Genomic DNA, 16,198 nt, shown 5'->3' with positions numbered 1-16,198 from the left:
GAACCAAAAAGAAAATACGGGCGTGCCTGCTGGCATGCCCGATACTCACGGAATACAGTACGCCGTCGAAGAGCAGCACAGCATGAATAGCTTGGTGCCCCACTTGTGGGGCTTGTCCTTCATGTAAACTCGCATGCGGCTGAATGACGACCTTGATGGAAGCATCGCCTCGTCAAATACCATTACTAACGGTGGATTGTAGCCAAGTTTGAAGCGTTCTTGAAGAGAATCGATCACAGACCGAAGTTTCCATGCGCGGTCACTCGTAGCGCGAGGGTCAGAATTGCTACTAAAACGTAGGTTTCTGGAGATGTGCATGAATCGATCTCTTGTCATGTAAATCCCGAAGCGACCACGTGGAATAGCTCCTTCATCAGTCGACTTCCAGTGATGTTGCAGCTTCTCCTTGTTCGGCGATATCGTTCTGGCAACCAATAGACCGATAAAGCGCCCAACTCTCGAGCTGTAATATCTGGTGTATTTAGAAGACTGGCGTTGATCTCCTCTCGACTACTTTTCTTATAGTCAGGCTGCTTCCTTTCACGCGCATCTTGCTTCTTGTATTGCCCCTCAACTCTCTCATCCAGGTGCTCCATAAAGTATTCGTTTGACGCAGCAGCAATATCCTCCCACAACTGCGGCTGAACGAAATAAAAGAAGATGTCCATCGCCGTAGACTGCTTCAAGCGCTCGATTTGTTGGTCCATAGCCTCCACCGTAAAGCCCCGGGACTTTATTTGCCATAGCGCCACTATCTCGAGCTTCATATGGCTCGTCCAAGTATGGGTACGGACTGTATGACACAGGTTCCTTCCAGCCACTCGTGCCCATATCCTTCAGGATATCAGCGTTTATATTACCTCCCGCAATACCGGCAATACCACCAGCAGATTCTAGCAACATCTCGTCGAATAAGACATCGTCCGCTTCCTCGTCACTATCACTCTCTTCAAGAACAATGTCTTCGTACACATTAACTTCTGCCTCCGAACTTTCACCATCAGACGCGCCGTCGTCGTTCTCAGCGTCAGACTCTAATACAGTAAACTCATCTAAATTGTCTTCATTCTGTAGAATGTTCACATCTGGAATATATAGATACAAGATACAAGTTATAATTAGTATCATGTATCATTATCCTGTACATACAAAGTGGCCAACCTGATAATACAGCAGCTATTCCCGAAGACCGGCCTGGGACAGCTTCAGCTCTTGTATGCAGCTCTTCACAATCACTCTCCTTCTCTTCTGTACCAAGTGCGTAGTCTTCCGCATCTCCTCTCTCCGCTTCACCAGCAAAAGCATCTCTCAAGTTGCGGCGCGTGATGGAGAGTATTCCGAGCCCGACGAGTCAGCAAGTGATCTTTCCGCTCGTTGAGTCAGTTGAGGACTCTCATAACGCAGTGTAGGGGGTACTGATCCGCCTTCACCTGCTGCTCTGTCGCTGCCTACTCGCAAATACAATAACACGTTAGATACAGACTAATAAAGTCAATCATTCTGTAAGATACAGGACATACCAATTGAGGGAGAGTCTGCAACGTTCCGCGGTGGTGTGTCGCGTACAGGCACGTCTACTTGTTCACCGGAAGCTGGCGATACATTGGGCGATGTTTGCTGCTCAACAAAAGCTTCGGTACCAGACACCGCTACTAGATACATCATATCAGCAAGATACAAGTTACAACGGTGACTCAAAAAGGATAATACAGGATATAAGCGCAGTTACCGTCACAGCCGCTGCTTTGGGCCGTGTCTACGATCGGCGGGGTCTGAGACGCCTTCTTTGCCGCCTCTGTGATAAATTGATAAGTGTTAGGCTTACTACAAACCCGTTTGGTCAATAGTATGAGCTCACCCAAGTCCAAGCGATCCAGATAAAGCATCAATTCTTCCTTGCCGACAAAAATGTCACTCCCTCGCATGTCATTTTTCGTCTTTCCGGGCCTGAGATAAGTATAGTCGTTTGAAAGACCTGTTGGCGGTCTCGATCTCCATCCTTCTTTTGTCAGCTCTGCCCAACGCTGTCTGAAACCCGACATCTTTGCTCCACGCGGCGCTTTCTAGAATGAGCGAAATGAGTGGCGGTGAAATTTCAACCGTAAGACTTTATGATTGTAGTCCACACCAATTCCTGCCTCTATATTCGTATATGCAAACGGTGTGGGCCTGCGGGAGGGATAGGTTTGCTTATCCTTAAACCCAAAACCTATTTAACCTAAAGTTTGTACACAAACATACAAACTTTACGTTTATTTTCTTATCCTGTATTATACAGGATAAGCATTTTTTCTAATCCCGGAGAATACAGGCCGTCGGGCTCAAGGGGTTAATTCGTTCCAAAAAGCGTTATTTGCTTCCTGGTCTCTGTTATGAAGTTTCTAAAAATATAGGCTAATCTACGGTGATAGAAGCTTTCAGATACGGGCACTCCGATCCTGAACGTGGCTCTGGAGCAAGTGCTAAGGCAATTCCTATAAATTGGTGGACAGAGAAGTACGAGACACTGTGTGATTCGAAATCATTCAGCATTCTTTAATTATTAATAATACTTTCTTCTATCATGCTGTATCATTCAAGTATCTTTATGATTTGCTTCAAGAAATGGTACCAAATAAGGCCCTTTGATTAATTAATATCATGGGTGTGTAAAGTAAACTCTATATAAGTGTATCACGAAGAGTTAATTTTGATTGGTACTACCGGTAGTACTGTGCTCATTATCAGAATATCTAACGTGGAGTAAATTTTTACAGTACGATGGTTGATGGAGAGAATACTGGAGTTACCCTCACGAAGGAGAACTGCTAGACGATTCATTGCAAACACGGCCGCGAAATATGTGCGATTTCCTCAAGTGTCAAATTTATAAAGTAGAAAAGACCAACCTAAAAATGAAACGTAAAGTCTTCGATCACAACATCGATTCCCTAAATCCGTGTCTAGTGAGGCTCCGACACTCGACTTGCGACACCGGGCAGCCTAAGAATTCATTGCCTACGAAAGCATCGCATAGACAGCTACGACAATTAGTGACGTCAGCGCTACGCCATACGTAACTAAGAGGAACTGTTTAGAGTAGTACCACCTGGATGGCCTATTTGCCACCGCTTTTGCGACAGTCTCCGTGACCTTCGCTGCCTGCTTCTCGTCAACATTTTTGAGTTGGCCTACTGTCTTCAAATTATCGAAGTCCTCTTTCCATTTTCCAGACTTTGAATCCAGGGGATTAACTCTCGCTCCGAGCTCCGTCTTGACGATGGCAGTCTATATATTCTTTGTGGAAGTTGCTGTTTGTTACCCCTCAGCGTGCTTTCTCATGTTTTTCACGAAACTTTTCCTTCAATTTTTGCACCGGCATTCTTTATCATCTCGGTGATTTTGCATTCTTGCTTGGCCGAGCCGATACTGAAGCAGCTCACAGCGAATGTGGCCGCCACCAGAGCGAGGAACAGACTGAAGTGCATAGTGGCAAACTGGGGGAGGTTCAGCTTTGCCGTGTGAATCTACAATTGCAATTGCGGAATGATCGAGACACAAACAAGCCTAGGAGAGACATTCACCATAAAACGCTGGGAATCGGATTTTCAAAACACTCGAAAATTTTGACAAATTTGAGGGATATAATTAACAAGATTAATTTTTATGGATAAAAATGTGGACCATTTGCGCATTTTTGCAGACCGATCAGCTTACTCGACGCAGACGACGTCAAAGCTGACTAAGGATTCAGAGGACCTGGCCATGCTTGCGTGTGTCGACAGTTCCAATTTATGCGTGAACGGTGCTGAGCTCGAGGAAGATCCCAAAGCGTAACATGAATAACTTTCATACGATTTTTAATCCGTTGACGTCTATTGCTTGCTCTCCCTTATACACTCTATATCACCCCCCCCCCTCCCATTTGCTTGCTTGATCACTTCTAATACTCCTTGTACACTCGTGTTCTTCGTCGAATCCACGAGCAGTTTTTATCAGTCTACAAAACCTATAAAACTCTCCAAACTCTACGAAGACAGAGCGTCGTGAGTCAGTGGAGTCGTCTCTTTCTTCCATTGCGCCAGTTCATCATCACGAGCGGCCACAATTTGCCGTAGACGGCGGTTTTCCAGCTCCAGTTCTCGAATTTTACTCATTCGCGTCTCCTGTTCCGCCTGAGCGATCTCAAGTCCACGTACGAATTCTCGCAGCAATTCCTTCTGGCTGAACAAATCTCTTTCCTCTGTGCGTTGCCATCGACCAGTCCGCTGGTCCATTTTGGCCAATTCGTCCAAGTATTTATTCTTCAGCAACGACGTGAGAGACGGACGCGTGCTCGGTGAGCTCTGAGGCGCTTCAACAGCTCCCGAGTTCGGTGGAGTGTCGTGTTGTTGTGCGTCGTCTTCACGTTCAGGTTCGTCTTCTTCATGTCCGTCTTCTTCCTCTTTCGTCTCTGCGAGGTCTTCGTCATTGTCTGTGAGATGGCGAGACGACGATGTGGACAAGGGCAGCGTCTTGGTACTAGCACTCCCGCCACTGCCGATCAGCGTCTTGTTCGAGGTATTGGCGGAGCTCCCAGAGTGGACGAGACGTGGACGAGCTAGGTCGTCCTTGCCCTCGTCTTCCTCCTCCGGTTGGTTAATACTGACAGTACTGGTGCTGTGCACTGGCTCACGACGCAGCAAAGGGCGAGTGGCGGCTCTGGACGGAGCCTGCGAGGTCTGTTGCTCCCTCTCGGCTTGTTGTCGAGCTTTTAGTTGTCGCGGTGTCGGCTTCCGCTCGGGTTCACTCCGACGCGTAGTCTGGATGGGAGGTGGAGGAGGGTGCGGTGTTTCCCACGCTTCGGGGGGTGTAGCCATGGATGGGAACGTGTCTTCATCTATAGACGCGAGCTCCTCGTCATCCGGTCGCTCCTGGCCTTGCGACGAGTTCAAAATGACCCTATTGATGTTGTTGATAGCGAACTTGAGCTCCATCTGACGCTCGTTCACTGTCTGGATAGCGGTACTGGGTCCTCTCGGTCTTCGACGTATCTGCAAATGCTCCAGTTGCTCCTCTAACTCTCGAATGCGCGCTCGGTATTTCCGCAGTAAGGCCGACTCGCCCAGGCCTTCATTGACCACCACTCGGTTGCGAACTCTTCTGGCGCGACTAGCAAACTTCAACGTGTTGTGGGTCTCCGTCAAGCACTCGACAGACGGAGAAGCAGTGCAGACGATGGCGATTTGTGCTTGGCCTCCCAGTGACGGCTGTAAGATTCGAGTGAGCTTCGAGTTGCGATACGGCAAGTGCGGCGTGCTGGGAGCTCTAACTCCGCTAACGCTCTTCCTGTGACGATCTCGACTGAGCTTCCAGATGATGTGGCCGAGTGTGAGTAAGCTGCGGTTGATGAACTTGCCCTCTTCTAGCGCCTGCCCCGTAGTGTTGGCGAGTCGAACACTCTCCGAGCCAGCGAGATCGATAATGTTGAGCGTCGCCGAGCGCACTGGCGCAACTTCCCCTCGGTCTCTGCTACTGCGTTTGGCTTGACTCTCGATGACCTTCAAGCGACAGACAGAAACACGCCACAAGACCGTGAGTAAGTGAGTCAGTTCCAAGCTCAGTGCTACTGTGACGAGCCCCCTCCTCCCTGTCTGTCGTGAGGCTGTCCACGTAGCATGAACTCGAGCAATAAAAAAGCAAAACATATAAAAAAAAAATAGAAATCATAAAATTGTACCATTCGAAACACGACGTGAGATCTGGAGGATTGATCGTTCGACTCGGTCATGGCCATGTGACGGTGCAAGTTGCCCACCTCCACTAGCGACAGCACGTGCTCTGTGGACAGCACAATCTCCTCTCGCAGGCCTTTGATCACCACGTCTTTCGTCACGAACCCGTCGCGCGTATTGCCTGCAGCTGCTCGGTTGTGGACGTCGTAGATCTTGATGTCCGACTTGGCTCCGGCCGCCAGCAAATCGTGGATCCGCTCGTTGTAGATCTCTAAATACGAGAAGCGCAGCAGGAATTCCATGCTCGGATGTCGAGCAATGTGCTCAAAAATGTCCTGCACGCCTAACTGAATGATACCGGGATCTCCTCGCCCACCCTGAACGGTACAGTAGGCATGAGATTAAGAAAAAGATTCTCATAACAACCTTAAAAATAAAATAATTACCTGCATGGTGTACGTTTTGCCTGTGCCGGTCTGTCCATACAAGAAGACGGACGAGTGGTAGCCTTCGGTCGCAGCCATTATGGCATCCTAGAAAGCGATAAAAAAAAATATCGTTAGTGTCGTCACACTCCCTTAGCGTGGGACGTCCTCATCCTTGCACGACAAGAGGCAGCCCAGTAAAGCTCCTCCCGAACGTTATGCAGTTATGTGCTCCCTTTGTTGCTTTTTGTACCTTGACAGTCTCCTTATAAACCGTTTGGGTTTGAGTCGCTGGGGGGTACAAATAGTCAAACGAGTAAGAGGACGGCAACGCGGACGACTCCCGCAGCGCCGAAGAGCTGGAAGACGCCGTGGATCCGCCGCTGCGTTTCTTCTCCTCGCCGTCGCTCGTGGACACCCGCGACGGGATCTGCGCTGGGAAAATCTGCTGATAAATAGTGTTCTCGTGCCTATTTTGAAGCGCAAAATAGGTCAATTTCGAGGCGGTAAAATGGGTCGTGGGCTCAAATTGCGCCACGTACCATGTCCAGGCCGCTTTGCCGCCGGCCTTGAGCTTCTCGGTGCGTGTGAAGGGGCGCAAGCGGACGCACACCTTGATGCGTTTATCGCGCACGGGGGCGCTGGACGACGCCATGCCACTGCAGCCGAGGGGGGAGCGCGAATCCGAGACTAAGAAGCCCTCAGGGATTGTTCCGGGCAGCTCGGCGCTGCTACAGACGGCGCAGAGAGCGCGCGCCGCGGCAATGAGGGAGTCCGGCGACGGTACCGTCGTCCCATCCACGTCGTGACCCATCGTGGTGTACTCCACACAAGAGCAAACGAGACAACCTTCGTCCGAAGTCGACAATTGGTACTACGGCTCCTTTTGCAGTGGGGGTTTGGTGGGTCTGTGGTGGTCTCAACTGGCTGCGGCAATTGCTGTGGAGTTGCTGCTGTTTCCGCTGAGGTGATGATGAGTTTTGAGCGCTGAGGCTTTCAAGATTCTCACCGCTTGTTGCTACGTTGAGACGAGCTGTGGAGCGCCACGGGTGACGTGGCAAGCTCCGGCCCGACGACCAACAGCGTGTATTCGATGGGTTCGTTTTTTTCAGCGACCTATCAACGGCGACTGCAATGTACATGTAGAGCCAACAAGCTGAACTGCTTGAGCCTTGGTGTGAAGACTTTGAGCGCAATGGAACTTCATTGCAAGCCGGTCGCTGCGGCACCTGCGGATTCTGTGGGTGTTCGGCCCTGTCGACTGGAACTTGAGTTGCCTCTCAACTTTCGCCTGCTCCAGTCGTTCGCAAACCCCAGTCAGACAGGACAAGCGATAGTTGCACAAAGCCGAGCTGTGCAGCGATGCAAAGCAGCATTAAATTTCGTTGACGCACGAAGAACTTGCTGTAGGTGATTCTTTTAATATCATAGTACGAAGTAAGATGCAATCTTTGACTTCACTGCCTGCGAGGTTCACAGCAAAGTTGCCGTTGCTGCCGGCTTTGGGGCTCGGGGATCCCTTCAACGTGGCGGCGATCTTGCAGCAGGAAGATCAGAATCGTCTCAAAGATGTCTAACTGCGTAGAGACGAGGCGCTCATCCCCACAATCCAACGATGAAGTCGTCTTTCACTTTCCACAAACTACGTGTTTTACACCACAATTGCATTTTATGTTTTATTGATGTTGGGTAAAGATCATACATTTCCATGCTGGCCGCTCGTCGCTTGCTTTTGCGGCCCGGAGTGGCGGTCTCCAGTCGCTTCTTCGCCTCCAGCAGTGCAAGCCAAATGCAGATCCTTGAGACCATCGACGCCTTCCGTCAGGCGCGACACGCGCTGCCTCCAAACGCGACGCTGGGTCTCGTTCCGACGATGGGGGTACGTTATTAGCTTGCACCAACACAATACCCATTTTTCCGGTTATCTAATGGACAATATCTATTGCTTACTATATATGTTGCAGGGCCTCCATGAGGGTCACATGTCGTTAGTAAAGCAGGCGCGTAGCTCCTGCGACTTTGTGGCTGCCAGCATCTTTGTAAACCCGGCACAATTCGGTCCAAACGAGGACTATTCCAAGTATCCGCGGACGTTCGAGAAGGACGTGGCGTCGCTGAAGGAACAAGGTGTCAATTTGGTCTTCTTCCCATCGGCGGATGAAATGTATTCGCCCCACCACAGCTGCTACGTCGATCCGGAGGGGTTTGACGACCTGGTGGAGGGTCGATGTCGCAAAGGCCACTTCCGTGGCGTCGCCACAGTCGTCACTAAGCTGTTTAACATCGTACAGCCGACACACGCGTTCTTCGGACAGAAAGATGCGGCTCAGGTCGTGTTGATCAAACGCATGGTGTCAGACCTGAACATCCCGGTGCAGATTAATGTCGTGCCTATTGTGCGTGAGGCTGATGGTCTGGCCTTGTCGACACGTAACCAGTATTTGTCGCCTGTGGAGCGAGAGGTGGCCAGTGTATTACACCGCGGACTTGGGCATGCACAGGATTTGTTCCAGAAGGCGAAGAAGGACGGCAAGTCGACGATCAATGCAGCGGCACTGCGCGATGTTGTTCGTCAGGAATACGAACGTCAACCGCTGGTGAATGCCATCGACTACGTGTCTGTGGGGTCAAAGCAAACGATGCAGGAGTTGTCCGAGGTGGATACGATCGAGGGAGCCATCATTTCTGTCGCCGTCAAGCTCGGCCAGTGCCGACTGATCGACAACATCGTTCTGTAAGGGAATGATGCTCCTTTCACCAGACCTAGAAAAAAATTGATCTGGTAACACTAAATAATGCTTTCAAGTAGAGCATGGTCGCCTGTCAGTTGCTTCGCTTCTTGGCAGTCCACGTCGAGTTCGAGTCCAGCGATCGTTTGCGACTGTTGGTTGCAGCACTTGAGCTTGTCTGATTCAACATGTCTGCATCCAGCTCACCCCAATCAATGTCGTCCAGACTATCATCGATCACGATGCGATTGGCAGTTGCAGTGGGCCTTGTTGATGTCGACGAAGCTTTGCGTTTGTTCTTGTCCTGGAAAAATGGGGACGACTTGGGCGCTGCAGGGACTTCGATGACCTCGACACCAGAATCCAACACTTCTAAGCTGTCCAGCACGTTGGTAGAGCGCACTGCTTGCACAGGTGATGGAGTCAGGTTGTTCTATTACAGCAAGGAAGTAAATGTCAGTAAAACAACGCACCAAAGAGAGCTTAGTTGACGCCTACAAACCTTTTCGAGGTAGGTCTTGACGATGTTAATAATCGCTGCTCCATATTTCTTGACACGAATGCGTCCGACACCGTCGATCTCCAGTAGCTCTGCATTCGAGACGGGAACTGCATTGGCAATCGAGGCAATACCTCCAGTCGTAAGGATATGGTACGGCATGAGGTTCTCGCTGTCACAAACACTAGCACGCCAGTCCTTGAGGATCTGAGCAAGTGTTTCAGCATGGTCCTCAGGAATTCTACGACGAGTACAAAGACGGTTAGCTCAGTATCTCATTCGATACAGCAGATGGCCCATGACTACGCACCTCCTAGAAGAAATACGCTCTGGGATGAGCGGATACTCCGCTGTAGTCGCGGGTCGAGCGACCACCTCCACAACATCGTCATCGCTCAGCTCTTCAACCACGTCCTTCACACTCGCCTTCTTCTTCTTAGTATTCTTCCTTGTTACTGCTGTCTTCGTCTTTGTCGATGCAGATTTCTTAGGAGCCTTTTTTTTCGAGGTCTTAGCACTCTCTTGTGGTGCGCCATCACTGGCAGATGCTCGAGACTGGTATTTTGTTTTGCAAACGATACGAACTCGCTCGCCACGCATGAGTCTATTGGCATTGATTCCAAGCGATAAGAACGTCGTCGTGAAGCCCTTCGCGTTGGTTTGGTCCTGCAAATTACGGGGCAAACAGGAATAAGAGGTGTCGTCTTGTGAAAGCCGCAAAATTTAAAGACGTACCACTTCGCGAAGATACTGGCGAAGAATCATGTGATACAAAATGCGCTCCACTTCACTGCGAGAGTACCGTCCTTTGCCTTTTCCAAATCCTCCGAGTTGTTCAAACTGGTTTTGCTTCCACTCTCTTCCCTTGACCACCATGCCAAGGAATACTTGAGCAATTTGCACCAGTGTCGTCGGATCACCACTCCCTTGGAGGGTTTTTACTACAAAAAGGCAAGACAAGAGAGTGAAAACAAATTCATAACTACTATCACAGCCTGTGGTTGCAATTCAGACATACTCATCTCAGCGAGAGCCACGCAGTCCTCAGTCACGTCTGACTTCTCAAACGAAATACCCAGCACCTTGTTTTTGCAGTTATCGCAAGTTCCGTGGCACTGTTCACTCGAAAAGTGCTCGCCAAAGTACTCGAGAAGGGATGTTCGGCGGCATTCCACTTGGTTCTCGCAAAATTCGGTCATACGTCGCAGGTTCTGCAGATGCACGTTGCGATGCTGCATATTGTCGCGATCCTTCGTGATTAGCTTGCGCCGTCGAGTCTAATGAGCACAAGCCTCGGAACTGTTATCGCACTCTACGTCAGGATGCAATTGATAACGACGAAACGTACCAGATCCAAGAAGGAATAGTAGAGAATGCAGTTAGCCACTTCTCCATCTCGTCCCGCTCGACCAGCTTCCTGTAAAGCAAGACGAATCAGCTATGTATGCTCGGAAAGATAATAGCAAAACTATGTACCTGGTAATAATGTGTCACCGATTGGGGTATTGTGTGGTGGATCACGTAGCGCACATCGGGCTTGTTGATTCCCATTCCAAAAGCAACGGTAGCACAAATCAGCTTGATTTTTCCTTTGCTCCACTCGTGGTGACGATACGCGCGGTCTCCCGCTTCCAACCCAGCGTGGTAAAACGAAATTTGACTTGCTTTTCGAGTGTGCTCAAACCCCAAGGCCTTGATCAGCTTTTCTGCTGTTTGCTCGCAATCTTTTTTTGACAAACTATTATTCACATACGGGGGACGCAGGTCAGTTCCACTGCAGCTACTGTATGACGCTCCTGCGGACATACCAGTAGATAATCCCAGAATCGTCGATGTGTTTTCGAACGAAGTCTGCGATCTCAGACATGAACTTGGATGTTTTCTTACGCACATCGTACGTCAGGTTTGGCCTATCAGTAGCACCGCACAGTTAGTTAAGCGTATTGTGCCCGACAGCTACGCAACGATGTGAGCCGCACCGATTAAAGCTTGAGCGAGTGATGAATGGGTTTCTCAGCTTCAGATTCTTGACGATATCAGCTTCTGTTTGCGAGTTTGCTGTGGCAGTCAAAGCCATAATCGGGACCTGCACATAATGTAATATAAGCAAAATGTCAGCACTGGTATGACAGGCACGCTCTTTCGAACCAGCAGCGTACAGAAGGAAATTTTGTTCGAAGCGTTCCCAGGTTCAAATAGTCTTTCCGAAAATCGTGACCCCACTGGCTAATGCAGTGCGCCTCGTCGATCACAAATCGAGCCAACAATCCCCGCTTCTCGAGAGATTTAAAGAGATTGCTGAGCATGCCGCTTGAGGCAATCTTCTCTGGAGTCACATACAGCATCTTGATTCTTATCTGATTGGAAAAGAGTTCCGAAATAATTGGCCGTTGTTCGGTAGCGTAGTCTTGGTCACCCTTCAAATTCGCAACACCCACGTCCAGTGCCTCCAGCTGCTGAACTTGATCTTGAATTAGAGAGACCAACGGAGAAATAACGATGGTGACACCGTCGTCAATGCAGGCAGGTAGCTGAAAGCAAAGACTCTTGCCACCTCCAGTGGGCATCAGCACGAAAACATCACGCCCGCTGAAAGCTTCCATTACTGTGCGCTCCTGACTAGGGCGAAACGCGTTATGGCCAAATACGTCGCGAAGTACTCTCTTGGCTCGCTGCATTTTGGAGTTCACACTTGGATCGCTTGAGACGCAAGGCTGTTCAGCTACGCGAGGGAAAGTTTGGTGCATTGCGCTCTCAACTCCAGAACTTGACGCGGCGTCCACCCAGGAATGAAATCCGCACGTGTTACAGCGATAATAAAGTCGGTTCGCATTTTCTCCATGCTGCACTCGAGCTTCCACTGTGGGTATACCACAAGAGCACGTCGGGCTTTTGTTGGAAGACTCGCCTCCATTGTAATAGACTTGAGGCATTTCTGCAGGTCGAGGTGGGGGCTGCACAGGAGACACATGCCGACTCTGTGGAGAAGCCTTCGTTGTTCCTTTGCACTCTCTGTATCGCCTGCTTAGTTCCTCTAGTTCCTGTTCCAGCTCTGTACGACGTTTCTGCATGAAATCCGGTACCTCTCCCTCGAGCGACGCATCATCACACTCCTCGCGAACTTTGCGAAGATTTTCTCGTGTCTGCTTAATTGACCTGCGGAGATCTTCGGCCAGCATAGCACTCGCCGTATCCTGGGATCCATTGGTCTGTGTAGATGGAGGAGATACAAAACTCTCGTCCGATAATGATGGCATCTGCGGCACAGCACGACGTTTTTGTTGCTGGGCACGTTGATGATTCGCAACCAGTGCATCGACGTCCACGTCGCCAAATAAACTATCTGCGCCGTCATCCATTCCTGTAAACGACGTCTGTTGAGCTGCTGGACGTGCTTGCAGACCTGTTCCGCTGCTCTTATATCCTGTATGAGTCCGACCGACTGTCGGTGGAGACGGCGACGGCACAGTCGTCCGTGTTAAGTCCACAATGTCTCTCGTCCCATGGAAATCTGCCGCTGAGGATGCATACTCAGTTCCAACCCTCGATCGATCTGTGGAGTTACTCTCATAATGTTTCGGCTGGTCTATAGGAGCTGAAACTGGCGCTGCGTTAATTACTGGAATCGTCCCTAGAGCAATCCTGGGCGTCGGGACCACTTTAAGCTTCGTCGACGCCTTCGATCTCGCCCGTAAAGCCTGAAATTTCAGCAGTGCATCTCGCCCTCGTTGAATTGTTTCCAGACAGTTTTCTTTGTCTGCTGTTCCGTCGTCAGCACTGCTCAATACACCACAAACGGGTACACAACACATGTAATAAGGCATATTAGGCCTCCTGATGTCATCAACCAGCAGACTAGCGCTCTAGAGTGATGCTTACGCTTTTTTCCTGGTCGCGCGACTGTCCAGATACTGTCCAATGACGTGGGAATTCAAACACTGCTGCAGTGTGTTCGTAGGTGCCTGTACACAATAACAGTATTTGTTGGACAGAAATTATCACGCACAAAATGACAGTAAGAGGGTTAATGCAACATCGTTCAGTAGTGATGCGTCTTGGGTATGCAATCGTTACCTTCTCGGCCCATGCGACCTGCTCCTTTAGGTTGAATTGCGGCGCCGCGCCCTCGCCCGATGGCGCTTTCGCGCGCATATTCGAAGTTCGAGTGCGGAATAGGAGTGATGGTATCGGTTCAGTACCCACTTAATAGTGACACCTCTCTTGAATGACAGATGTTGAAGTGCTTACGAGACTCCTCGGCCTCCGTTCATCACCTCGCACACGCACCTCGAAATAGTGTACGCGAAGCACAAGCATTGGTTGGAGCATCCTTCAAGGTTAGACTTTCGTTTGGTAGGACTGCTCGAGGTGATATGCTCCTTGAGAAGCAATATGTGAGCGCTCTATGAATCGGTAATTATCATCAAAGTGTAGTTTTAGAGAGCGTTAGCCTGTTGAGCGGCAGAAGTGAGGTAAATCGGCTCCATATAGCCGCAATCACCACGATCCCCTTCGCCACCAAATCCATCGCTGCTAGTGAATCCGTACGTGCATCGACACACGCCCGTGAGGTGATTGCAAAATCCGCGATTCGAGCATACTGCATCTTCTTTTGTACCACGCACCGAGCCTCCGACTCCATCAACACTGAGGGTCAGCGTCAAGGCTCCATCTAGAATCCATCGTAGAGGTGGCAAATCCCCGAAATTCGTCAGAAACTCGATGCGTATGGTGTTCGACCCAGCAGCATCACATGCTGAAGAGCCTGTTACTCCGTTGGTGTCCGTGCTGTAAGCTACCGACACTTTTCCGACTGTCGTTAAAGCTTCCAACGCACTTGCTAGCGAAGCAGCAGGTACAGTGAAGGGTAGCTGAGGTGTCGCTGCGTCTCGGAATTTAAGCGAGAAGAAGCCTGAGCTACCCTTGCACACCAACAGCTGCACTTCGTTCTGCTGGCGTAATGTCATTGGGTCATCCCCAGTTGGACAAGACCTCAACGAGCAGTCATGACCTTCCCAGCCAGAACTGCATAGACAACCTTGTATCATATCGTGCTCCCAGGTTTCCTTCTTATTGGGGACAGCACCGTACGTAAAGCTCATCGTTTCTCCGTTGACTGTCGCTCTCTTTGCCAACTGCTCCATCGTGTAGCACGTTCCATGGCCACTACAATCGTTGGGACACACCACTGCAGATAAAACGTTATACAACATCAGGTCACGCGTTCATAAAAATACAACGGTACATGCAAAGCGTACTTCGGTTGCAAGCAGCACCCGTAAAACCACTCAAACAGACGCATTCTCCCTTGGTTCTGTCACATTCGCCAGCATTCGAGCATTCTACCAAAACGTGCGCCGTGTCAGCAGTGTCTGTAGGTCGGTCAAACCAAGCTCGCCCTTTGGGGCAGAGCCGTTCGGTGCAATCACCGCCCGTGAAGCCTTCATTACAGATGCAGTCGTACGTCGGTGGGCCGCGACAGGTGCCTTTGCCACTACAAGCGATCTCTCCTGGACAAGCCGTGACAGTTCCACTAACGAACCCACAGTCGCCACGCTGTCCAATGGCTCCGTTACCGTCACTTGAGAAGTAATTTGGGTAGCACAAGCACACCCCCGTGGCGGAATCGCACATGCCTCGTCTTGAACACGGTAGATTCTCCTTGGTGCCCTGAGTTACTGTGGTGAACGTGAGTGAAGGTGTCGCGGAAGGAGTGGAGTGTATAAGTCCAGCAGAGCTACCGCTCGTATTCGGCAAGCTACAGAGAGAGAAAGATCAGTCTTACCCCGAGATAAATGACAGTACCGTTGAGGAACTTACTCCCCAAAATCTTGTGTAAACTCGATGCTGATGTCGTTTCCGATCGCTGTACAGGCCATTAACGTGATCCCACCAAAGGTGACGGTAGCTGCAGTCACGGAAGGCAAGGCCACCAGCTTATCTCGCACAGCCTTGGCCGAATCTCCCGCTAGAATCGGCTCGGTTGTGTATCCCGCAAATGTGAGCGTAAAGCTACCGGACTAGAGTCAAAACCGTCAGCACTAGTTAAAGTTGAAGAGTCAATCCCTCTTACAGTGGCCTTGCAGTTAACGCGTTGCTTTTCGTTCTGTTGAATGCCGTTCGGGTCTATCAGCGTTCCTGTGAGGGGGTCATCGCCTACGGGACAGAGTCCTGCAGAGACCACAACCACGTCAGGTGAATACACCGTTCTAGCAGCATTTAATCAATAGAATCGTACTCTCCCTGCAGTTTGAGCCCGAATAGCCAGGGTCGCAAACACACCCATAGACCTTGTGTGCATCCCAATTGTTCTCGTACGGGTAAATCGTTCCACGACCAGGATCTTTCATCAACGCATACTTGGCCATCGACTTGCAGCTGCCATGGCCACTGCAGCTGCAGGTCACTACAAAAACGAAAAGGTCAGTCGCGTGGATCACTTTCAGTAACAACCAGAAATACGCACTCCGCTCGCAGGCGGCTCCTGTAAACCCGGACTCGCACGTGCATGTGCCAGTGTCGAGTTGACATTCTCCGCGATTCGAACAAGGCGCTAGATTGTGTCCGTTATCTGTTGCAATGACCTCGTCGGACCAAGCAGCACACAATGGGCAGCTAGCTACTGGAAGTATAAGAGCTATGCCGAAGAAATGACCACGACAACTCGACGCACCTATGGAGCAGTCTGGACCGGACCAACCGTTCGGACACGAACACAAGCCCTGCGCTAGACAGAGGCCACGACTGGAGCAATAGTTCGGACACGTGTAGCCATGTGCGACCTGCAGCAACCACCAGGAGGCTGCAACCAGGGAGAGTGCCCGAGAACTGCTAAGCTTCATCAAGGGACGA

General features: G+C 50.3%; 4 protein-coding genes across 4 annotated transcripts; 1 reads left to right on the top strand and 3 right to left on the bottom strand.

Moving 5' to 3' along the window:
* Positions 1–3,903: 3,903 nt before the first annotated feature.
* On the bottom strand, positions 3,904–6,932 carry PITG_10520 (kinesin-like protein; the record flags this gene model as incomplete). The annotated part of the gene is made up of 5 exons (XM_002902254.1): positions 3,904–5,519; positions 5,699–6,070; positions 6,140–6,226; positions 6,372–6,588; positions 6,661–6,932. 5 exons carry the CDS (start codon positions 6,930–6,932, stop codon positions 4,008–4,010), a joined length of 2,460 nt encoding a protein of 819 aa, XP_002902300.1.
* Positions 6,933–7,907: 975 nt separating this feature from the next.
* PITG_10519 (pantoate beta-alanine ligase, putative) lies at positions 7,908–8,856 on the top strand (the record flags this gene model as incomplete). The annotated part of the gene is made up of 2 exons (XM_002902253.1): positions 7,908–7,997; positions 8,083–8,856. 2 exons carry the CDS (start codon positions 7,908–7,910, stop codon positions 8,854–8,856), a joined length of 864 nt encoding a protein of 287 aa, XP_002902299.1.
* Positions 8,737–12,705, bottom strand: PITG_10518 (bloom syndrome protein; the record flags this gene model as incomplete). The annotated part of the gene is made up of 11 exons (XM_002902252.1): positions 8,737–9,280; positions 9,350–9,587; positions 9,657–10,012; positions 10,082–10,287; positions 10,365–10,623; positions 10,695–10,763; positions 10,823–11,084; positions 11,155–11,256; positions 11,326–11,432; positions 11,506–12,060; positions 12,130–12,705. 11 exons carry the CDS (start codon positions 12,703–12,705, stop codon positions 8,942–8,944), a joined length of 3,069 nt encoding a protein of 1,022 aa, XP_002902298.1.
* A 1,077-nt stretch (positions 12,706–13,782) lies between these two features.
* PITG_10517 (tenascin-like protein) lies at positions 13,783–16,188 on the bottom strand (the record flags this gene model as incomplete). The annotated part of the gene is made up of 7 exons (XM_002902251.1): positions 13,783–14,534; positions 14,605–15,104; positions 15,167–15,366; positions 15,420–15,517; positions 15,585–15,752; positions 15,813–15,965; positions 16,020–16,188. 7 exons carry the CDS (start codon positions 16,186–16,188, stop codon positions 13,783–13,785), a joined length of 2,040 nt encoding a protein of 679 aa, XP_002902297.1.
* Between the last annotated feature and the right edge of the window lie 10 nt (positions 16,189–16,198).

Source organism: Phytophthora infestans, genomic scaffold (assembly GCF_000142945.1).
Source record: "Phytophthora infestans T30-4 supercont1.18 genomic scaffold, whole genome shotgun sequence".
Lineage (NCBI taxonomy): Eukaryota > Oomycota > Peronosporomycetes > Peronosporales > Peronosporaceae > Phytophthora > Phytophthora infestans.
The sequence above is the reverse complement of the archived record's forward strand: the minus strand, read 5'-3'. Positions and strand labels throughout refer to the sequence as shown.